The 23,206-nt window shown below is 33.7% G+C and overlaps 6 protein-coding genes across 7 annotated transcripts; 4 read left to right on the top strand and 2 right to left on the bottom strand.

Annotated features, from left to right (window-relative positions):
• The first annotated feature begins 243 nt into the window (after positions 1-243).
• LOC108913941 (notchless protein homolog 1) lies at positions 244-1,934 on the top strand. The gene is made up of 4 exons (XM_018719598.1): positions 244-923; positions 976-1,235; positions 1,308-1,502; positions 1,556-1,934. The coding sequence occupies exons 1-4, from the start codon at positions 274-276 to the stop codon at positions 1,903-1,905; spliced, it is 1,455 nt and encodes a 484-aa protein (XP_018575114.1). The 5' UTR covers positions 244-273; the 3' UTR covers positions 1,906-1,934.
• Positions 1,935-2,024: 90 nt separating this feature from the next.
• On the bottom strand, positions 2,025-3,741 carry LOC108913942 (putative ATPase N2B). Its single transcript, XM_018719599.1, has 2 exons — positions 3,569-3,741; positions 2,025-3,515 (listed from the first exon to the last, which is right to left on the bottom strand). Exon 2 carries the CDS (start codon positions 3,502-3,504, stop codon positions 2,170-2,172), a length of 1,335 nt encoding a protein of 444 aa, XP_018575115.1. The 5' UTR covers positions 3,505-3,515; positions 3,569-3,741; the 3' UTR covers positions 2,025-2,169.
• A 175-nt stretch (positions 3,742-3,916) lies between these two features.
• LOC108913932 (zinc finger protein OZF-like) lies at positions 3,917-6,502 on the top strand. The gene is made up of 3 exons (XM_018719586.1): positions 3,917-4,055; positions 4,115-4,676; positions 4,726-6,502. The coding sequence occupies exons 1-3, from the start codon at positions 3,924-3,926 to the stop codon at positions 5,625-5,627; spliced, it is 1,596 nt and encodes a 531-aa protein (XP_018575102.1). The 5' UTR covers positions 3,917-3,923; the 3' UTR covers positions 5,628-6,502.
• A 1,972-nt stretch (positions 6,503-8,474) lies between these two features.
• Positions 8,475-11,374, bottom strand: LOC108913935 (zinc finger protein 2 homolog). 2 transcript variants are annotated; one of them, XM_018719590.1, is made up of 5 exons: positions 11,210-11,374; positions 10,558-11,085; positions 10,258-10,501; positions 9,597-9,786; positions 8,475-9,542 (listed from the first exon to the last, which is right to left on the bottom strand). In XM_018719590.1, the coding sequence occupies exons 1-5, from the start codon at positions 11,372-11,374 to the stop codon at positions 8,972-8,974; spliced, it is 1,698 nt and encodes a 565-aa protein (XP_018575106.1). In that variant the 3' UTR covers positions 8,475-8,971. The 2 variants fall into 2 exon arrangements, with proteins under 2 accessions (XP_018575106.1, XP_018575107.1); XM_018719591.1 differs by having other exon boundaries at positions 10,558-11,102; positions 11,210-11,281.
• Positions 11,375-12,263: 889 nt separating this feature from the next.
• Positions 12,264-12,867, top strand: LOC108913934 (guanine nucleotide-binding protein subunit gamma-1). The gene is made up of 2 exons (XM_018719589.1): positions 12,264-12,315; positions 12,378-12,867. The coding sequence occupies exon 2, from the start codon at positions 12,517-12,519 to the stop codon at positions 12,727-12,729; it is 213 nt and encodes a 70-aa protein (XP_018575105.1). The 5' UTR covers positions 12,264-12,315; positions 12,378-12,516; the 3' UTR covers positions 12,730-12,867.
• A 713-nt stretch (positions 12,868-13,580) lies between these two features.
• LOC108913936 lies at positions 13,581-14,263 on the top strand. The gene has a single exon (XM_018719592.1). The coding sequence runs from the start codon at positions 13,644-13,646 to the stop codon at positions 14,202-14,204; it is 561 nt and encodes a 186-aa protein (XP_018575108.1). The 5' UTR covers positions 13,581-13,643; the 3' UTR covers positions 14,205-14,263.
• The last annotated feature ends 8,943 nt before the right edge of the window (positions 14,264-23,206 follow it).

The raw sequence follows: 23,206 nt of genomic DNA, 5'->3' as shown, positions 1-23,206 counted from the left end.
ATGAAAATGGTTGAATTATTTCCATAGATCAATATAAATATTCATATTCTTGCAAATAATCAGGAACCAAAAAATTTGAGCAACCTCTAGTTTATAAATTTATCTCAAATTTTCCTTGTTGTATACATCATAGATATTTGACGTGAAAATATAAAACTTTTTACCTTGACGTCATATTTAAAAAATATTTGAATCGACCTTATGTACTGTCAATACATGCTATAAACACGTGTGTAGAGGTTATGTTATCCTTCAAAAGTTGAAAAGTGTGTTATGCTGGGACTTAAAAAAATGGAGCACGAGTTAATTGAAACTAAAAGGCTTTTGTGCCGTTTTGTGTCAGAAACGGGAGAGGTGGCTGGCGATATGATGGACTTACCTGTAAATTGCAGCTTACCAGAACTCACCCTGATTTGTAAAGCAATTTTAAAACAAGAGGAACCTGCCTCGTATCTATTTTTCGTAAACGATAAAGAAATCAAACACGACCTCCAAAGTTCCTTGGATAGTTTAAATTTAAATACTGAGGGCGTAATTGATATAATTTACCAGCAACAAGCAGTGTTTAAAGTACGTCCAGTCACAAGATGCACAAGTTCTATGCCTGGACATGCCGAAGCTGTAATCTCGGTAAGTTTTAGTCCTGACGGTAAACATTTAGCTAGCGGATCTGGAGATACGACAGTCAGATTTTGGGATGTCAATACGCAAACACCTACTTATACTTGTAAAGGACATAATAACTGGGTCTTGTGTATTTCTTGGTCTCCCGACAGTAGCAAGTTGGCCTCAGCCTGTAAGGATGGTAAAATAATAATTTGGGATCCTGTTACGGGTAAACAGATGGGAAAAACTATGGTTGGGCATAAACAATGGGTAACAAGTTTGAGTTGGGAACCTTATCATAAAAACCCGGATTGCAGGCAAGTTAAAAAACAAAAATTGTGAAGTAGGTGTATAATAAAATTTGTGTAGGTTTCTAGCAAGTTCCTCGAAAGATGGAGACGTTAGAATATGGGATACTGTGCTTTGTAATACTATTCTAACGATTTCGGGCCATTTGAAGAGTGTGACAGTCGTAAAGTGGGGCGGTACTGGGCTCATTTACACGGCTTCGCAAGATAGAACTGTGAAAGTTTGGCGGGCGAAGGACGGTATATTATGTAGAACTTTATCGGGGCATGCGCATTGGGTCAATACTTTAGCACTGAGTACAGACTATATTTTAAGAATCGGTAAGACCATTAATTCTAGTAAAAGAGACATTTTTAAATTTTATTATAATTTTTAACCGTTTCTGTTTTCAGGTGCTTTTGACCCTGTAAAAGATTCGAACAAAGACACGTCGTGCATAGATAAGAAAAAATCTCAAGAGTTTGCCTTGTCTCGGTTCTATAAAGTTACCGAACCCTTTGGCGAGAGGTTAGTTTCAGGCTCTGACGATTTTACTTTGTTTCTATGGGACCCGGAAAAGGATAAGAAACCCTTAGCAAGACTGACTGGTAAGATATAATTTAAGAATGTGATTCCAGCAAAATAATTTCTCTCATTTTAGGCCATCAGCAACTAGTGAATGACGTAAAATTTTCTCCGGACGGTCGCGTGATAGCGTCCGCTTCTTTCGACAAGTCTATCAGACTGTGGGATTCAAAAACTGGCAAGTTTATTTGTACGCTACGAGGACATGTGCAACCCGTCTATATGGTGGCGTTTTCTGCCGATTCCAGGCTTATGGTTAGCGGTAGTGCCGATTCTACTCTGAAATTATGGAGCTTGAAAACGAATAGCTTGGAAATCGATTTGCCTGGACACGCGGACGAGGTTTATGCAGTCGATTGGTCCACGGATGGCTTGAGGGTCGCTTCGGGAGGAAAAGATAAAGTTCTAAGACTTTGGCAGAACTAATTTGTTACGAAATACATTTTTAAATTATGCACTTTGTTTTTGATTTATTTCCAGGAAAGTTAATCAGAAATTAATGTTGCCTTAACATTTTATTTACAAATACGAGTCAAGAAAACTTGATATCGTATCAATTGACTAACAATAAAAACAAATAATATTTGTTAAAACATTGATATAACAAATAAATACTGATATACGCATAACAAAAATAAAATTTTAACAAAAATAATTCATATAAATTTAAGTACCTAACGTGCAGGAGCATCACTTCTTCTTACCCCAATAATCTTCGCTTTGCATTTCGGAAAGTCTCGACAACGTCCTATCGATGGCAAAAATTTCCTCGTCTCCAGTAAAAATATTCGCAGTCAAATCATTGTCGCCTATCTTCAGGTCATCCATAAGCATCCTATGCTCGTCGCTGATCCCTTCAGACTTGTCCTGCGACGCGAAGAATAACTCTTTTATAGGCGTGTCCGCCGTAACGATAACTTTAGTTCTGTTATCGTACAGTGCGTCGATAAGCGTTATAAATCTCCTAGCCTGAGATCTCATCCTTACTAAATCTATTCTAGGCACGTCTCTAATTATTATAGTGTGAAAAAATTGAGTAAGGTGCAAGTAATCGTTGGCGCCTAAAGGCCTATCACATAATTCCTCAAAAGAGGTTTCTAATAATCCGCCGCAGACTTTCCTAAAAGTCACGTCCCGGCCCAAAATGGAAAACGTTTTACTTCTCACTACGTCGTTTTCTTTGGAGGTTAAGACTTTAAAGATCTGTGCCACAGGATCCAATTTGAATTTAGGCTTTTCAAAGTAATTGGTCTTAGCACCAATCGCTTTCAATCTATAATCTATTCCCGAATCTAAATTAGCTACTTCACAGTGGTTTTTCAGTATCCCAATAAACGGAATGAAATTGGACCGTTGGAGGCCATTTTTGTACAGGTCTTCCGGAGGTCTGTTACTTGTAGCAACTACGACGACTCCGTTATCAAACAGGTATGTAAACAGACGTTTTAAAATCATAGCATCGGCGATGTCCGTTACTTGAAATTCATCGAAACAGATAAGCCAAGACTTCTCTATAATACTATTTGCTACGGGTGGTATGGGGTCGAAGGGTTTGGGCTTGCGTTGAGTGTAGTCGACAACTATTTCTCGTTTCAATTCGTGCATCTTCCTGTGTACTTCTACCATAAAAGCATTGAAGTGGACTCTCGTTTTACGATCGATGTTACAGCTGTTGTAAAATAAATCCATGAGCATGGTTTTTCCTCCACCCACAGCACCATAAATGTATAATCCCTTGGGAGCATTTTTCTTGCTGGCAAATAGTTTACTGAATATATTATTTTCTGCAGGTTTGTAATGTTTTACATCATCGTAAACCCTTTGTAACTGATCAGTAATATTTAACTGCACATTGTCCGTCTGCAATTCGCCAGATTTAATTTTTCTCTCTAACGCTTCAATGGGACCTTCTTGAGGAATTCTATGTTTCACTCTCAGTGAATAGTTTACCTTGGCAATAATAAGTCTACTACGTTTTCCAACTAATAAAGAAGAATATTCCGAAATTATACTCACATTTGCCATATTTTAGGGTTCTTAAACAAGTTTACGTTAAATAAAATTATTTCTGAATTATTACCATATATACCTGTTACATAATAATTAAAAATTATTTAAATAACACAGTAGATATAGTTCAGGTTCCCATTGTTTTGATTTGAGTTTTAATTCATCATGTTTACGTAATTTTCAAAAATTTTTTTACCTGTACAAATGCCTTGTACGGCCCTTAGTTAACCAAAGATTTTTTCATTTTTTATTTTAAATTTGAATGTTGGTGATCCTGAAACTGTGAAAATGGAACTAATTCCCAACAATATGAAACAGAAGAAATGGAACAAGCCAACATTTTGAAGAAGAAGAAAATACTTTCCAATGTCATATTGAGTTGTCACTTTCAGGAAAAGAGGTTAGCCTTTTAAATTAGGCTAAATAAACAAATAATGACCGAAATTAGTGTCACTTATCAAGATTTCCCAAATATATGCCGAATTTGTTTGCACACTGCTGATGATCTTCATAATTTCATTGAATTAAAAATGGCAGACGTATTTAAACTACTTACAAATATCGAAGTATGTTTATTGAATCAAAGAAAATACTTTTTTATCAGTCATCAAATTTTTATTTGTAGATTACAAAGGAGGATACGTTTCCCAAAAATGTTTGTAGCATTTGTAAGAAACACCTTGATGATATCAATTTATTTATCGAGAAATGCAAAAATAGTGATGCGTTTCTTAAAAGAGTTTATCTACAGGAAATAAATGAAGCATATGATTCAGATAACTGCGATTTTGAACAAAATGAGGAGTCGCTGGCTAAATTACAAAGTGAGGTAAAGAAAAAAAATAGTTTAATGCCCTGTCCCTCGAAGAGTGAAATGAAAATGTCAAAACGAATAAAATCTAATGAACGGAAGTGCTCTGGTTGTAGGGAATACATAAACCCTGGAGGTGTAAAGAGGCATTACAGACTGAATCCAAATTGTAGGCCAGATGATTGTAAATGTCCAATCTGCAAAAAATCATTTTATCCAAGAAATAAACTAATAATACATTTGAGATCGCATAAAAAAGATACACCTTACAAATGTCCGGAATGTTCCAAAACATTTGCGTTTGCAGAAAATTTAAGAAGGCACGCTCTTACACACACAGGCGTAAAGCCATTTATTTGTGAAATCTGTGAAAAAGGTAATTTGATGATAAATGGCCAGAATTTGAAATAACTGATTGTTTATAGGTTTCTTAAGGAAGAGATCTTTAGATGAACACCTAAATTTCCATACTGGAAAAACACCTTACATATGCGTCTACTGTGGGAATGGTTTCAAAAGGCTCGTTGATCACGCTGCCCATATTTATCACGTCCACAGCAACGACATAGACAAAATACCAAAACACAAAAGAAAATACACCGAAAAAAGAGTGCATTTAAAACTGGAATGCAAGACTTGCGGTAAAATTTTTGCCAGTCGATCTGGCTACGCCAATCACCAACTTATCCACAAAGGAGTAAAAAAATTCTTATGCAATATTTGCGGGAGAAAATTCATAACAAATCCGACTCTACAGAGCCACATTAGAACCCACACCGGCGAAAAACCTTTTGAATGTAAGGATTGTGGGAGAGTGTTTAGCCAAAGGAATTCCTTAAACGTCCACATGTCCCACCACGTAACCGACAAGTCCCTGAACTGCCCACACTGCGACAAAAGGTACTACACAAAAAGCGGTTTAAATAATCACGTACTAACACACTCCAACGATAAACTTCTAGAGTGCCCCGACTGCAGCAAGCAGTTTTACCAAGAAAACGCTTTGCACAATCACGTTCTGCAACATACCGGCGAGAAACCGCACAGGTGTCACTTGTGCACCAAATCGTTCATGTCTCCCTCCCACTTAAGCGTTCACTTGAGGAGTCACAGCGGGGAAAAGCCCTATACGTGTTCTATTTGCGGAAAGCAACTTGCCCAGCCTCAAACGTTGAAGGTGCACATGAGACAGCACACTGGCGAGACGCCTTACGTGTGTTCCGTTTGTGAGAAGGGGTTTCACGATTCCAGTAATTTGAAGAGGCATTTCAACAGGCATCACGGTAGCGAAAACAACTCTGTTAAAAATGGAACGAAGAAACGATAGTTTAAGTACACGCGCTTGAGTAAAATAAACGTATATTGATTTGTTTGCATATTTGTGATTGTGAAGTGAAACCTTTTCATTCGTGTACTTGGAAATATATCTCTAGTAGTGTCTTTTTGATGTGATATTTGGACGTTCGATAAAAATTGATAGTGATACGGAATTTTAAACCAATTGAATCTTTTTCATCCAGGACTTCAAAAAACCGCTAGTTCCGAGATAATTTCTCTAAGCGTCAATGACATTGTCCTAGTTTAATTGAATGATACTACTGTCACTATATAAACTAGATAGGGACACATTTAGGAAGGTTAAAACGTAATATTAAAAAAATATAAAATTCTAAACGAGATCCAGTATGTTTTTACTCTTTTTTCTTATTCAGCCATTTCAACGGCCAATCGGTGCTAGACGTATTAAATTAATTAAAATTAAATCGTGAACAGTTTAAATTTAAGCAGAATCCAATCTCTTCCTAATGCTTAAGAAGGGCAGTGGAGGCTAGCCTCTGCTGTTTAGTGAAAAAGCCATATTTTCTCTAAAAAGGCCACTACTGCGAGTTGAGTTGGCTTCTGGTATGATACGGATAGTAAATGGGTAAAAAGCAACTGTTACTTTAATTCGGTGAAACGCGAACCTCTTTATTCTATTTTATACAGTGAGTACAAATAAATAAAACATTTGTGTTACTGTTTTTTTTATTTTTGAATGTCACTGTTCTGTTTACATGCCAAAGTTGCAGGTGTTCTGATATGACGGTAAACGCGTTAAAAATAAACTGCCATGTTAATTCGGCGGAATGGGATTGGGAATTCTTATTTAGTATTCAACTATATCTTTTTTAGTACAGTCATTGAAGCTGAAAATCAGCTGTAACCTCCGAATTCTTTGAAACCGCATGGTTTTGCATAAAAATTAAAAATAAGACTCATCTTAGGCTCAAGTTCAAAAGTGACATAAGCCCGATTGACGCTTTTTATTTTTTAGGGAGAAAAAGTACCCCTAAGTGAAAAAATTGAAAAAAATTAAGTTTTATTTTATTGATTAAAATCTTGTTCAAGCACAAAGATTAAATAATGTTCCGTGTTCTCGAACATGTTTTATGATATATTTGATCTATGCCAAAAATAATGACAAAAAATTACTTTTTAAAGATTTGGAATATTTAAAATAAAAGTTACCTTATAGCTAATAAAAGGATTTTTCTCTTTCAACCCCTAAAAACCACCCGTATTGACAAAAATGATAAAAAATTACTTTTAACAGTGCAATTATTTAAAATAGAAATTCCCTCATTGCTTATGAAAGAATTTGTATCTCATAACACTTTTCAACCCTTATAAATCACCCCTGTGCTAAAAAAATTATAAAAAGTTACGTTTTAAATCTTGGAATGTTATAATTGGGAATAAAAAAAAACAAAATATATTGAAAAAAAGCTACATCTTTGTTGTCTATCATTTTTTACGTATCTTTCATAGTTTCAGAGTTATTATATAAATAAGGCAATTTTTTTGAATAATGAAAAATACGTTTTCAACTTTTACAGTACATTATTCAAAAAGTACACATTCTAAACCGGTCTAACTTCAGGATCGTATGAACAACACTAAAACAAAACTGATTGTAAAGGGTCTACGATTAATTTTAATTCTGATGGAAATGGTACAGCATTTACTGCTCATTTTTCCTTAAAAAATACGAGCAACCCATCTGTTTTTGACGATAACTCCTTCAATTTTGCTCTAAAAGTGCTTTTGAAGGTCTTTTTGAGTACTACAAAAAATTCCTGGAGCGTCATACACGTAAAATTAATCCTTTTTCCGTTATTTGACGTTGAATACATCGATTTGAATATTTCCCCCAAAACAAGTCCCCTTCCACTAACCATATTTCACTTTGTATAGTACGTACAACACTTTTTAAAAACGATTTTCTTTATTTAAAAGCTACATTTTTGTTCATTACACTTTTTTTTAATAAAATGCGTAGTTTTTGAGTTATTCGCGAAAAATACTTTGAAAAAGTGTTTTTTTTCCTCAAAATTCCAAGTTTTCAATTGTGAATAACTAAAAAACTATCGATTTCACGAAAAAATTCTTTGAATATTTTTTGCTCAAAATTGGATTCTCTATTGATTTCCGCTATTTTTGAAAAAAAAATTTACACCCCCGAGAAGGTGTGTCAACCACCAACAGGTCAAGCGTTAATCGGCGCTATGTCACTAATGTTCATTGACCATTTCTCTATCTGCCAAATTTCAAGTCGATCGGTTCAGTTTCAAAGAATTAGGAGGTGAAAAGCGTCAATGACTGTACTATTTGTGAAAAGGTGTTCATATAGTACCTTTGTGTGGTGTAAAAAGTGCAAATATAATTAAAGCCTAGTTTCTGTCCGGAGAAAACGATTCTGCTGCAAGAAGATGATATCAGATGGATTATCCTAAAGAGTACCTCATGGCCGGTGATGCGGAACTTACTTTTTCCTTTAAATTATAAGATTTGACAACAATGCATAGCCCAATTCTCAATTGTGCATGCGCTAACATGCGCTGTTGTTTGAGATCACACTAGCTTGTCCAGAGGCGTGATAAGAGAGTTATTGATAAAAGGAAAAAATAAACTATTGATATGTGTTTCGAAAGGACAAAGATAGCCTCTGTGTAAATATGACCCCGCATAAAGTTACACCCTGTATATGGTTTAGGATACATTTTCTGAAAAAAAAAATTGTATTACAACAAAATGTTAGTGTAGAAATAAATCAACATTTATTGTAATATAAATTTGAATAATAATAAATAAAAATAAATAAGCAATGATAAAACTCATTCATTTTGTACCTAACGTAGGTTTACTGAAATAATATTCATATCATATACTTCAAAAAAAATAAGGGTGGGTTCTTCTGGGAAAAATAGTGTTTATATAAGGTTTCATGAACATTGCATTTGCTAGATACAGGATATTTTTGGCTAAATTGTACGAATTTTAACATCATCTTTAGCCGATTTAAAGATAATTATTAAGAAAAACCCTTTCGGAAATGCAACACACGAGGAACCCACCCCCAAGTTTTATTGACGTATAAAAGGTACACCCTGTATAGAATGCAATATTAAAAATGTTTTTTTGTAACCCCCGCAATTACAAGCTTTGTAAGTGGTAAGCTTCGTAAATTTAAATAATTAGTTAATATTTTTCAAATATTGTTAAAAAAAAATTTTTGAACGCTAAAAATTGATTGCGATTCAACTAATTCTACATTTGCTCCCTAATAATGTAACACTTTAAAGAGAAAAATAGCTATGGTTCACGGACAGACTAGAAAGAATTGTGTGTAAATTACAATTTAACCGCAGAAAGATGTACCATCGAGGAATGTATACCTGAAGCCTCGTCCGCATTCGACTCCGCCGAGTAAAGCGTAAAAGTCTCGACTCTGTCCGTATCTTCCGAATTACCCACCGAGTATATCTGAAAGGTCTCCGACGCGGTTCGATTCCCGTTTCCAGAGGAATATATCGCGAATGAATCATTCGTCGATTTATCTAGCGACGAATCCGCGTAAATCGTCATGGTGTTAAACTTAACATTGGACACCTCTTTGCCTGGCGCAGAGACGGTCGATGTAGGACTAGAAACGTTCGTAGAACCAACCTGTGCATTCTTCTCACCCGATTCTTTCGAATGCGTTAACATATGCCCTCTGAGGGAGTGCGCCCACAGGAATGCTTTGTTGCAAATCGAGCAGGCGTGAGATCGGACGCCCAAGTGTGTTTTCGTGTGGACTCGGAGGCTACTGTTTCTATTGAAGCACTTGTCGCAGATGTGACACTTGAAGGGTTTTAAAGTTGTGTGCGTTATAGAGTGTCGTTTCAGCCTCGTCGATGAGGGAAAGGCTTTGTCGCACTTTCTGAAAATTAATTTTCAAATCAACAAGTATATATCGCCATAAGTTGACACTTACGGGCATTGGAACGGTTTTTCTCCCGTATGTGATCTCATGTGTTGGACCAGATGGCATTGCATGGACATCGTTTTGCCGCAGATGTTACACATGTACGGCTTTTCCTTTGTGTGCGTTCTCATGTGGTAAGTCAAGTCGGGGGCTTGTCTGAACCCCCTCCCGCATATTGAGCATAAGAACGGCTTTGAACCTGAAAATATAAAATACTCGTAGAGATGGGTAAGGAAAACTACCCACTTTTCATTTTCATTTTCAAAAACTTTGGGAAAGAAATTTAAAGCTTCAAGAAACTTTCTTTGAATATTTATAGCACATTTCCCGGGAAACTTTCCGGATTTTGAAATATTGCAAAACATTTATCTATTATCCCGCTCAGGCCTGTTTTTTCAACCACAATTCCAAAGCGAAACTATTTGAATAACAATGAGATTGTCCTCTGATATTAATGTGTCCAGTACTGTTTTTAAAACTTCAAATTTATTATCTGTAACTCGACATCGTAACTCTCATCGTAATATTTAAATTATTTCATAACCTTATCGATTAAGCTGTTATATTAAACGTTTTATTTACGTATACCTGAACCAGAATAAACTAGCCCATTTTATTTTTGATTTAAAAAAGATCGTACCATATTACACGTTTATTTTTATAGACATACCTGTATGTATCCGCATGTGAGCTGTGAGGGTACCGGACTGTTTATATTTTTTTCCGCATTCCTTACATTCGTACGGCTGTTCCCCAGAATGGCTACGTACATGGTGCATTAAGGATGTGTATATTTTAAAACTCTTTTTACACTCGCTGCACATGTACGGTTTCTCATCGCTGTGATTCTTCAAGTGGATCCTCAAGCTATTGCCATATTTGAAACTTTTGTCGCATAGGTTGCATACATATTCCTAAAGAACAAACCTTTTTTTATAAAAAGCAAATTTTTTGTGATTAAAAAACATACTACTGTTTTATCACCCTTTTCTTTCTTATAATAATTCATATTAGGTATCTCCTTAATAGACTTTCCCCGATTAGATGTCGCAGAGCAGTCTCTAACCTCCTCATTCTTCAAATCTAAATTAAACGACCTAATCTTAGGAGAAATCAGTTCTAAATTATCTACTTGTAAGTTATCCTTAATGAGTTGATCTACCGTGTCTTCACCTAATGGTATGCAATTTTTCAGAGAATCGCATTCATTTTCTTCTACTTCATTTTTTATTAGGTCATTTTCATTAATCAAAACTAATTCTGGCGGTAACTCTGAATCACTTGATTCAACAGTTTCGCTTTTCAAACCGTATTTCTGATTTGTTTCTATAGTCTTTGAAACATCTTCAGCATGCGCCAATTCCTTGTTAATGTGTTCGATATAGGTTTCAAGTAGGATTTGAGATTTGTTGCATTGTTGTTGAAATTTGTACGAACTATGTGCTTTGTCGATGCATTTAGTACAAATCATCGAAGGGAGTCCATCGTCAGATTGAACCTTGAAATGAACCAAGTCTGACCACAAAAGAAATGACATGAAAAGAAAAAATAAATAAAGAAATTATTTGTAACATATTATTAACTAAAATAAAACGCTCATTTGGAATTGTAAAGTTAAATACCTTAATTGAAGAAATACTAATAAGTATTTCATAAATACAAGGAATTTTTTCATCAGAATTATCTTCAAATAATTCACTGTATATTGAAAACATACTGTCACATTCCATTAGACATACTCTGCAGACTTTGTTAAGATTTAGAGCTGTTAGTATTATATTTTCCATTTGTAAATCAATAAATAACTAGACATAACCAAAAAATTATAAACATAATCTAAAATCTGACAAGTGACAGTACTGAAATTCATATCTCCAATCTCCTCTTCTTCTTCCTCTTATCTACAATCAAGTGGGGTATTTTCGAATATATTAAATACTACGTTGGCGACAGTTTTTTTACTCCCTTCATTTCATTTTCATTAGTGATGGGAATAATCGAATGAATTAAATAATCGAGAGGTTACCATTCGAATTAATTTTATAATCGAATGATCATTCGAATGAATAATCGAAAGTTCACTTTGAAAATTTCCGGTCTATCCCAAATCATATGCGAAACATGTTGACGTTAGGTAAATGAATGACTGTCGCGGATTGGGGCTTTCTTCCATATTTCTTCGTTGCCAGTTGAGTGATTCAGCAGCATGTGTTTAAAATGAGTAGTCGCCGCCTAAAGAGGTCCATTGTTTGTGATTTTTTTGAAAAAAAAAAATTATATAGAATTTATGGAAAACATAATTTGGTATTATTTTCATTCAAATGAATTTTTATCCCCGCTAAATAAAGCTCCCAACTAACCCCCCGCGATGCCACTCATAAAATTCCTGCATACCTTTTTTCTTGTATGTCGGTGATATTCGATTGTCTCATCTATCCTCTCGGCCGTCTTATCTCGAGATATATATTTTGTGCTCGAGATGTTGTAGCTCGTTAGAGCGTTGGAACAATCGAAACATCTGCGCACTCGCTTGAGTAGTGCACGTATTAGTAACGCTGTGGCCACTGTCATTCGTATCCGAATAATCGAATGATTCTATATGACCACTCGAGATATCTCGAGAGATTTTCATAATCGATATAATCGATAATTTTCATTCGAGTAGTCCCATCACTAATTTTCATTCAAGGACAAATAAGTTGACATAAACGAAGCACAAGCAAACAAGGTATTAAAATTAATTATTATTGGAACATCCGTTCAATAAAAGAGTAATTTACTTATTTTTAGGTGACGAATTTACTGGGCACATTTTTAAGTGTTTCTTCTTGGACGAATTCGAGTGAAAAGCGGTGGTGTTAGCCGCACCCAGTTCTTTGCTAGTGTTTTCATAAAATTATTCACCATAGGCCTATCAGATACAGCGTTGATGGACATGGTTGTCTCAAATCTACAGCAGCAACGTCTCGTTACAGAGCAGTTGAGACGGGAAGCCGCCATCAAGAGAATGCCAGTATCGATAGCAGTGAAGGATATAATAAAATACATTACGGAACACGAACAAGACGACTGCTTGTTGGTGGGATTCTCCAGTCAGCGTGTGAATCCGTTTCGCGAAAAAACACCATGTAGTGTCTTGTAATCTCATTTCCTGTGTACAAAATTAATATATTTAACCTATTTTTCATGTCAATGTTGTATACTTATCACGTAAGCTAAACGTAATGGCGATGTAATTTTAGTTTTCTAAATGCTTATTTAAATAAAGTAATTAATAATGTATATTGATTTCATTTCGAAGGAAACCTGGTTTTTATCTGCATAATTTGTTTGCATATATTGGATAGTGTTGATAATGTCAATTAATTAATAACTGTTGATTTAGTACTTTTTAATTGATATGGTATCTACTTTATTGTTAGACATTTTTTTTATAGTATTGTAACATTGAAACTACAAAATAAATTCGTTTCAATAGTGTAATAACTAAGTAATATAAATCTTACCAATTGCATTATTTTAAAAACTAAACTTAACGGTCATCTTTTTCAAAGGAAATGTTGCTTTTTTAGCAATAAAAAAATTGTCAGAGACAAGAACTGATAAATAATAACATTTTTGTTAGCCGAAGGAACTGATCAAACATCTTTCACTTTTCAAAACAAATGTTTGAAATTTTGACTGAACAGAACTATTTGTTTCACTAAATCGAGTTGTCTGGAAATTCCACTGCTACCGTGATTTTGTGAATGATTTAATAAATTTGCTTGGGCGCCGTGTATTTATATACATTTTATTATTATAAAAATGCAGTCAAATTCGAATGATCCAGTGTAAGGAGAGTATGTTTAAGTATACAATATTTTGGAAGACAGCAGGTATAATATTGATTGAAGACATGACCGGCGTTGACCTTTTGCTCGCCATGCGCGGCGGGCAACCAGTAAAACTCATGTGTGAGGAGGGCGGCAACCAGCCAGTTCAAACAAAGAACTGCGAGAAGTAGCATCTTCCTGGCCTCGATCCACGATTTAAATGTAAAAATACTCCAAAACCATGGAAGACATCAATCAAACTGGCAAGCCTTTTAAACTTACAACCGCCTCCCGAGAGATTCGGAAGGGTGTAGTGGCCTCTTCACTGGAAGACTTAACCTCAAAAGTCTTGGAGAAACTGAACATCGAAGGAGAAATTACTGTTGTTCTTGAGGCTGATGGGACCGAGATAGACGACGAGGAATATTTCGGCACGTTGGATCCAAATACCAGCCTCATGGTGCTCTCGTCTGATCAGACTTGGCAGCCCCCTTCACCTCCTTGTCGACTTAACATGGACCAAGTTGATGATGCCAAAGGAGGTGCCGAATTGGCAGGCTTAGTGGGTAAATTAAAGCACAATTTATGTCATGTTTCTCTCCTGGGAGGCGCTGAGTTGGAGCTCTTGAGTGACATGGACCCCGAGTCTCTCGTCGATATAACTTTCCCAGACAAGATATTTCTGGAACAGTTGAAAGAGGCCTCCGGGAGGTTCTTATGCGAGAAGAGGCAAGCACAGGACGCCATGGATTTGCTGAGACTGTACCAAGAGAAGGAGGCTGAGTCCGGAGGTACTAATTGAGACGGTCTATATTGGTCCGGTGACCATGCACTTAGAATTTTATATCAATCCCCTTCTTGAAATGTAAGTAGTAATATTTTTATTAATTTTTTTTTAATAAAATCTTTGCTGGTATAATTTTAATGGGGGAGGGAAATGTTACTTCATTATTTATTTATTTAATACAATAGTATTATTTTTTAAATATTACGCTAATAGCAATAATACCTTAATACAAAAAAATATATTTTAGGGCAGCGGGTATAATAATTTAGTTTTGGATAATGTATATTATTATATTAATTTTGTTAACTTCAATGATTTTAGACAAAAATATTTTCGTTATTTTTTAAAAAGCATTTTGTGGTGGTTAATTTTAATATTGTTTTTGAATAAGACATATTTTATTCAAATTCATGTGGTGTTTATAGAAATTTAGCATATCAAAGCATTTATATTAAAATTATCTCTGATTGCAAAAAAAATAACTCGCAAGGGGTATAACCCCCCAGAACACCCCTTTGTGTCCACCAATGCCAGTGTTTTATTCTATAAAATACAGTATTCCGAAATACGTCAAAATTTAGTCAATTAATTAACTTCTGACCCAATATGTTGTTTGAAATATTGTGACAATTCATTTGTTGCACTGTTTCACATGATTACATTAAACATAATCAGCTATTTTAGTTGACGTCGGGAAATAGTACGGTTGCTGCGTTTTAGCAAACAATGACAATGCATTAAATAATAAATTAGCCAATTGTTATTATTGTGGATCAAAAATGTTAGGTACCACCTTTTGGAATGAAAATCAGCCATAGCTTCTAATAGTAAAGCACAAACGTTATTTCAAAAACAATAAAACCTGCGTAAAAACAACAAATGCGAATATATTCTTGCGAAATTGTTCGAAATTGGTTGTACATATTGAACGAAATGATACAGAAAAATTCTTGATCTACCAAATTTTTACTAAATTTTATCCTTTGTTGCCGATGTATTTTCGCGATTTATAAATTATGTCACAGTAGCCATAGACGACTGTTACAATTCAAACTAGTGAGAGAATAGCATTTCTACGCAAGTAGTAGCACATAATTTTCTACGGTCACACTTTTTACGTCTACTGAAATTCGTACTTACATTATTACTATTTAGGTAAAGTAATTTTTTTCTACTGTTCGATACCAAAAGAAAAATGGTAAGAATGTTTTCAAAGCAATTGAAATCTGTTAATAAATATGCAAACTGACTTGTGTAAAAATATCAGATCGATTGACAACGTAGTTTTTTTGAAAAATGATTTTAAAAATTATGCTCTTTTACACAGGCTCTTATGGGAGTTGGGAAAAAACTTTAATCAAACGTGAATATTGCTCTTAAAAATGGTTAGGATCGGGAAAATAAAATTGTAATTAAAGAATTAAATATTACTAAACATTTTAAAACAATAAAAATATGCACTTACAATGTAATTATTGAGATAATGGAATGAATAGATAACGTTTTGACAAATTTGAACAAACATCTGATCCAATGAAAGGAAATATGGCAACACTGTACGCTGTATTTAATGCTTCGACTGATGCGTTATATTTGAATAGCTCAATTATAGATTATAAAATTATTCCAGTCGAAAATATATGTAGTAATAATTAATATTAAATAAATTTTTCGTGATCTAAAGCAATATACTAGCAATTTGAAACAAAAATTGAAAGGATCTCTTTGCAAAACGAACAGTATAGATGTTATGTCATAATCTTCAATTTGACAAGTCGACGTCTCACTATCATACACTGAACTTCTTGATAGTTATCATATGGATTCTCGGTTTGCACATTTTATTTTATTCTCATCAATCCACATTCTCTTTTACACTCATTTTATATTACTTTTCAGTCATTACTTTTCCTTTGTACCTTGGTTGTTCATTCATGTTTACGGAATTCGCGCAAAGTTGACAGTAATGACAGTTGACCCAACTTTTACCACCACGCCATGGCAATGTTGCCAGATTTCATCCATAATTTTACAAGCTCGTAATGAATAAATAGACGCTTTTATTCAAATAAAAAGTGAACTGACGTGTATTAAACACGAAAAAAATATGCAAGCTAATATGTGTTGTATAAATTTCATTCTAAATAGCATACTTAGTTCGCTGAAATTAATTTATGTAATGTTGGTACTGCAACAAGACTCCCGTGTATAAACATAGGCATACTCTCCGCACCGCCCGCCCCGGAAGAGGTGTATCGAACGTCCTTGTTGTAAAAACATGCCGTGCGATCGGCAACTATGCGAAATTAAACGCTTTTATTTCTGCATACATTTAAAACAATTGATATACCTATATAGCGTAGGTATGTCACTTTTTCGTCGTGTTTTAAGTTTGGCGAGAAATTATCTGGTTGTATTAATATACCGGGTGTTTCGCATAAGAATGGACAACCGACACAGCAAGGGGATGTAGGGGAACCCAAAATATGGTGATTTAACGCAACTTACCTTTATACTAAGCTGCACCATTGAGAAGTTATTGGCCTTGAAAGTGGGGTTTCAAATTTCGAAAAAAATTTATATCTCGGTTATACTCGAACTTAGAAAAACCAAATTTGGTACATGGTGTGAGTGTACTAAGAGTATTAATCGACAGTAAGTAGAGTTCAATTGAAGCATTTTAAAGGGTTGATAAGGAATGATGCACCGTTAATATGTGACAGAACTTTTTAACGCATTGGCGGACTTTCAAAATTATTACTTTATTTTATGGGGAGTTTAATTCTAAAACTTTTTTTACTCTTGTTAGTTTCCAAAAAACTTTGTTGTTTTCAACAAAAACACGAATAACTAATAATTCGTAATGTAGCTGTTTTATTTAAAATCATCGAAAATTCAGAAGTTGGCTATGAATTTAACCGTCAAACTCGACGATCAGGAAAAAATTGAAATAAGGTGCAAAAAAATACAGGGCGTTCCATTTGAATTTGCCTGTGTAAGTTTTCAAAATGTATCGTAAAAAATGGTTCACTTCGTATAATTTTCTTCAGGTGATTTTGATAGTGGAACGTAGGCATCTTCTGTTCTTTGTGTGTTCCTATAAGCAAGTGAAAGCTTCGTTTTCAACATAGAGGGTGTCAATTAAAAGTCAATTAAAAAAAAAATAGTTTTTTCGTAAAAAATCATGATAATCCTTCAGCCGATTTTATTAAAATTTGGCAGTATTATTTATGGTAGGAAGGAGCTAATTTAGCCCTAACTAGATTAAAATTATTAAGTCCAGTGGCGTCGCGGGAGGCACCTTAACTAATATTTTTGACAAAAAAATGTGCGCCACTGACCTTTTTAAAACATTTATAATTTTTTTCGCATTAAGTAACTGAAAATACAACTTTTTGCCTCTTGAATAAAGTTTTTCATATCTTGTATTTTTTGGATTAAAAAACAATAAAAATTACTTTATTGCATGTTCATGGACAAAAAAAAACAATTTTTAATAATTAATAAAACACTTTTTAACTAGGATTAATTTTTATAACAATTTCTAAGACTAAAATAAACTATTGATATGGAAAAAAATAACAGGTACACCCCAGTTTTTGATTTTTGTTTTTGTAGCAAGACACGAAAAAAATTCAAGCGACAAAAAAGTTTTATTTTTAGTTGTTTAATGCGAAAAAAATTATAAGTTTTAAAAAGTCAGTGGCGCACATTTTTTTTGTCAAAAGTATTGGTTAAGGTGCCCCCCGGGACGCCACTGGAGTAATAATTCTAGTTAGGGCTAAATTAGCCCCTTTCTACCATAAATAACACACATTTAAACAAAATCGGCTAAAGTTTGACACCCTGTATTTTGAAAACAAAGCATTACCGGACCTGTGTTTATATTAACTATTGGTCTAGAATCACTCAAAGAATCACCTCTTGAAGTTTGGCCACGTACTTAAATAACACTCTGTATAGGATGTTCCATTTAAAATAATAAAATAATTTTTTTTTCAAAAATAGTGTATGATATACGTGTTAAAAGTGAGATTTTATTTTGTTCGTGAATTTAAAAAACTCGCTACGCTCGTTTTTTAATCATCTTCACTCACAAAATAAAATCTTACTTTTAACACGTATATCATAAATAGCTATTTTTCAATTTTTTTTTTAACTTATCCATAACTTTCACAAACGTCCGATATTAAATTGTGATCTGCAACGACAAATCAACCAAATTTTTTTGACGTTTGTTAAGCTTGTGAATAGGTATGCCAAAAAAAATTTTGAAAAATATATTTTTTTCAGTTTTTTCTAGAATCATGACCGTTTTTTGATGAAGAAAATACGGATTATTGATAAAAGAAACATTTTTAACTTAAAAAATGAATAAAAGGTGAAAAATTACTTAAGACATTGATTTCCAGCAAAACGACTAAACATTCCGGGCACTAGGAAAAATAGCGTTTTGAAATTATCAGGGTTTCTTTAGGACACATTGAGGTTGAAAAGTTACAGTCGATATCTTTAGTTTATTCGTTATTTGCAAAGTTATGCCAAGTTATTCAAATATCCCTAATTATGCAATTTTTTACCTTTTTTCTAACCAACATTTTCACTTTGAAAAAAAATTATTTATCAAAAACAAATAATTACGGCTTGTAGAGAATACTTTGCAATTTTTAAAACCTTGCTTGGATTTTCTGTACGACCATTATTTCCCGAGTAATTGATTGCCAAAAGTCAAAATTGATTTTTTTTTTGCTTTGATCGACGATAACTCAGCAACAAATAATCGTACAAGGCTTCGGAACCGCTCAAATTGAAGAGAATTAAATTATCTAAAAAAGCTTTATGATGAAATTACCAAAAAGTTTGAAGTTCATAGGCCTTTTTATAAAAAGCAAAAATTAACAATTTTTTTTCCGTTGATTTTCTTATGAATTCTCAAAAACTGCTGACACTAAAAAATTTTAAACTGCAGATCTGAAATCTAGACACTTGAAGCTTCAATTTTTTTTTATTCTCTCTATAACCGTTTCCCTTCAAGTTACAGCTCTTTGAAAATCACCCAAAATATTGGGATTTTTTTAATATCCATTAATTTCTGTGTCTAGTAGTGGTGTCAAGATAGATTTTGACTTCGCGAAAATTACGGGAAGAGAGAACTTTTTATTTTTCTTAAAAAATTGAAATAACAGTTGAAAAAACAAAAAATCACAAAAAATAAAAATATTTCATGAAAAATCCGTGAAATTTATTGTAAAATAAAGTTTAATAATATACAAAAAAAAATTTATTTTTGTTTAATAAACCATCAAAGAAATAAGTTAAGACCTTAAAAAAAGTAAATCCAGTGAAAAATATTTTTTTTTATTTATAGTAATATGTGGAAAATTGTTATAACAGCAAAAACACGTCTTTTTAATGAATTGATTTAATATTCATTTTAAAAACGTATATTCTGTAGCCTTGCTTGCGAAGGGGAATTTTAAAAGTTGTTTTTCTTGTCAGTTTGGGTGACGAAGCTAAACAGTGATCACACCAAATATTTTTTGGTTACTTACAGTTTTATTTATTTTAAAAGTGTTTTTCGTTTATAGAAGTTAAATAATTATTATCATAAATGGAATAAGAATATGATTTTTATGTTTTCGAGTAAGCTGCAGTTATCAGTGTGTTAAAGAGTGTATTATTCACATATCTTGTCCATTTTGAGGTTATACTCTCGTACACTTGTAATTCTTTAATGTAATATTATTACTTAATATTACAAATAATCTTCAGTTTGCATTTAAGGTATTTATATTCGTTTTCTTTTATGTTAAACCCGTAAATGTATGAGTTTAATATTTATATATGAATATTGATCCATTTTTAAAATAATTAATGAATAAATAAATAATAGGGGACGTTGATTTTCATTTTGTAATTTTGTATTTAAAATCAGTGTTTTTTTTTTCAATTTTATTGGCTTAAAGCCTTAATTGCCCAGTTATTTTTGAAGAATAGCAAGAACTCGATGAGATTTAAAAATTAATTATTTTGTAATAAATTTGTTTTTTAAAAAATATTTTCAATAGAACCTCTTTAGGGAACGTACCCATACTACGTGACCCGTTGAGGGGGGGGGGGGGTCTTCAAAATACTACGCATGGTCACAAGGGCGGGGGGCTTAAGTTTTCGTCACGTAGTCAATATCCTCTAGGGAACACTTTTGTTTTTGTAAATTAAGTTCCTGTTACAATATGTTTTTACATAATATTTTTTTCACTTGTAGTATGCACGCACTCTTGGCGTCACGCGGCAAGCGCAGCATTAATAAAGACAAATATGAGCTAAATTAATTTTTTTTAACTTTCTGTTTGCAAAAAATGATTTAAAACCATATTTATGAATATACTACGTGAAAACTTGAGGGGGAGGGGGGAGGTCTTGGCATATATATAAAAATTGTAAACATTGGGTCACGTAGTATGGGTACGTTCCCTTAGCCATTTATAATTTTCATTTTTCTAACCTCTATATTACAAATATGAGCGATAAATTGTTTAAAATAGTCGGCCATATTGGATCAGCTATTTTAAATTTTCATTTTCCGACTTCATATTCTTGTTCAGCGACATCGAAAATTCTTCTATTGTCAATTTGAAAGAATTCAATTTAAAATTCATTGAATTATTTTAAATGTTCTTAAAAAAACTATTTATTATTGTTTAAACAATTAATAAACAAAAATAAGTTTATAACTTTTTTGTAATACTTATCTCCAAGTAATTTTAGGAAAATCCATGCTTCCCATAATTACCTATTTCGAAATAATACGTAAACTATCTTGACTCCACTATTATTGTGTATTTAAAGAGAGCACCCCCGAAAATCCGAAAGCCTAAATTTTCAAAATTGAAATCGAAGTAGTCCCTGAAATATTCTAATGGGCCGTCACCGTAAAGTAGGCCTTTATACCTAAAACGAAACATACCAAGGCTATGTGCTTCATTTATAACCGAGTGAATAACTGAATAGGCAAACCATTTAATTATCCCTCGACCGAATTAGACGTCCCCTCGCAATATCATGCCCTTGACATTGGCACCTGCGTTAAGTTATTTATACCATGTTATATTTACCAGTTACCCAAACAAGCTCGCACTTAATTTAATAAGCAACCCCCTGCCGTAGACATGTCTCGGGCTCGTCCCGTCCCTCGAGACCTCCGCAAGTAACGCCTTATTGGCCTAATATTTTCGCACGCGCCTCAAACATATCTCCGTGTGTAATGTAGTAATGTACACAGTAGGCGGCGAAATAAATTGGGAGTTGCCGCAGTAACGGCGCCCATGCTTCGTTGGTTATCTATCTAATTGGGGTATCTAGCGAGGGCTTCAATCATAAGCTCAAAAACGTCCTTTTTAAGTCAAGTATGGAGACTTGACGCGGTTTAAATCCGGGTCAAGGGGGCTGTGGATTGAGGCCGACCAACTGAAGAAAGGGGCGACAATTTTGTGCCTATTTATAGGCACTAAAATTCAGGAATTATGATATTCTCTCCGAGAAACGAAATTTTGAAGTATTCGTTAGAATTTTCTTGTGTATTTTTGAACAGTCAAGGGCTTCCTAAGCACTTTTTAAGGTTCCATCTTTAGTAACATCCTTATTATCAATAGTCCTGCTATCTTCAGATGTCTGCATGTCTTGCCACTTCAGGACCTTATGGTTTCTAAAAGTTCAGTAGTATCTTCAGTAACAAAATATTCTTTGTAGTTTTTTATTTTTATTTAATTCTTAATAGTTCAAATATTCAGACTGCTTGCTTGGCCTGCTAGATGCCTATTAGAAACAATTGTTTAATCCAAGATAGGCCAGTCATTCTACGGGAGAAAGAGCGATTTCAAGAAGAAATTGATAGCAGCAATTTGGCAACGAGATCTTGTTAGGGGGGCGTTAATGAAAAATACATAAATTAGTACAGCCAATTTTGCCCCCACTCCGAATAAACAATGGTCAAAGTAGTCAAAATGAGGTTTTTCTCAAATATAATTTTTCAGAGGCAAGATAGAGAAAAAGGTCTTCAAATGAAAGTTGTCATAGGTCATAGGCTTCCGCTTGATGTAGAAGCTCCATTTTTTTAAACTGGGGTAGCTCGTCGAAAAAATGACAACTAGACCATCAAGCAATCCCTAAAATATCCAACCCCTAAAATAAAGGTTGGTTCTTATAAATTTTTTTTTAAACATTTTTTCGTCGTGCAATTTGACTACAAATACCTTTAGACATATAGAATGCAATTAATCCCCTAAAATGTCATCCCCCCGGGGTTGGTTTTTATTACCTGTACATTTGTATGTATCCAGTCATATCTCTGTAAATACTGCATGAATTTTAACGTTTGATGGCTCATTTTTTGAAAACATCGTATGTTGTATCGCTTAGTTTTTCGATTTATCTAAACAAAAATCTAAAAAAAAAATATTTTTCGAGCAGGCACGATTTTGAATCGTTCGAGCAGCACGAGCTAGTTCCCCCCACGCCTACTGAACGAGCTAAGAAAATTTACCTCCACTTTGAGTTACTATAAGTTTTTTATTTATTCATGAATCTTCGTGGAGTTGAATGTATCATAAAGTTTAGACCTTTGTGCGTATATAGCATTAATTTCAGCCCGTAATGTTTATAAACAATGGAGCTGTGATTAAAAAAAAAAAAATCTCGACCCAGAAAGAGCGTAGGACATATCATATATTTTTTAAATCTTTGTTTTTTTACCAGCTATCCAGTGATATGACCGTCGTGTTCCAGAGACCAGTAGTTCCGGAGTTACTTCTATTTATTTATAAGAAAAAAAATACCCCTTTTTTGCACTGAAAAAAGTACAACAAAATTGAAAAAATCGATTTTTTTTAACATACCATAATTTTCAGACTTTTAACTATCATTTCCCGGCATTTAAATTGATTTTTATGCACTCAGTGACCTAGCTCAATCGTTTAAAAACATCGTGTTTGGGATAAACAAATGCAATTATTCATAAA

Source organism: Anoplophora glabripennis, unplaced genomic scaffold, assembly GCF_000390285.2.
Source record: "Anoplophora glabripennis isolate ALB-LARVAE unplaced genomic scaffold, Agla_2.0 scaffold745, whole genome shotgun sequence".
NCBI lineage: Eukaryota > Metazoa > Arthropoda > Insecta > Coleoptera > Cerambycidae > Anoplophora > Anoplophora glabripennis.
The sequence above is the reverse complement of the archived record's forward strand: the minus strand, read 5'-3'. Positions and strand labels throughout refer to the sequence as shown.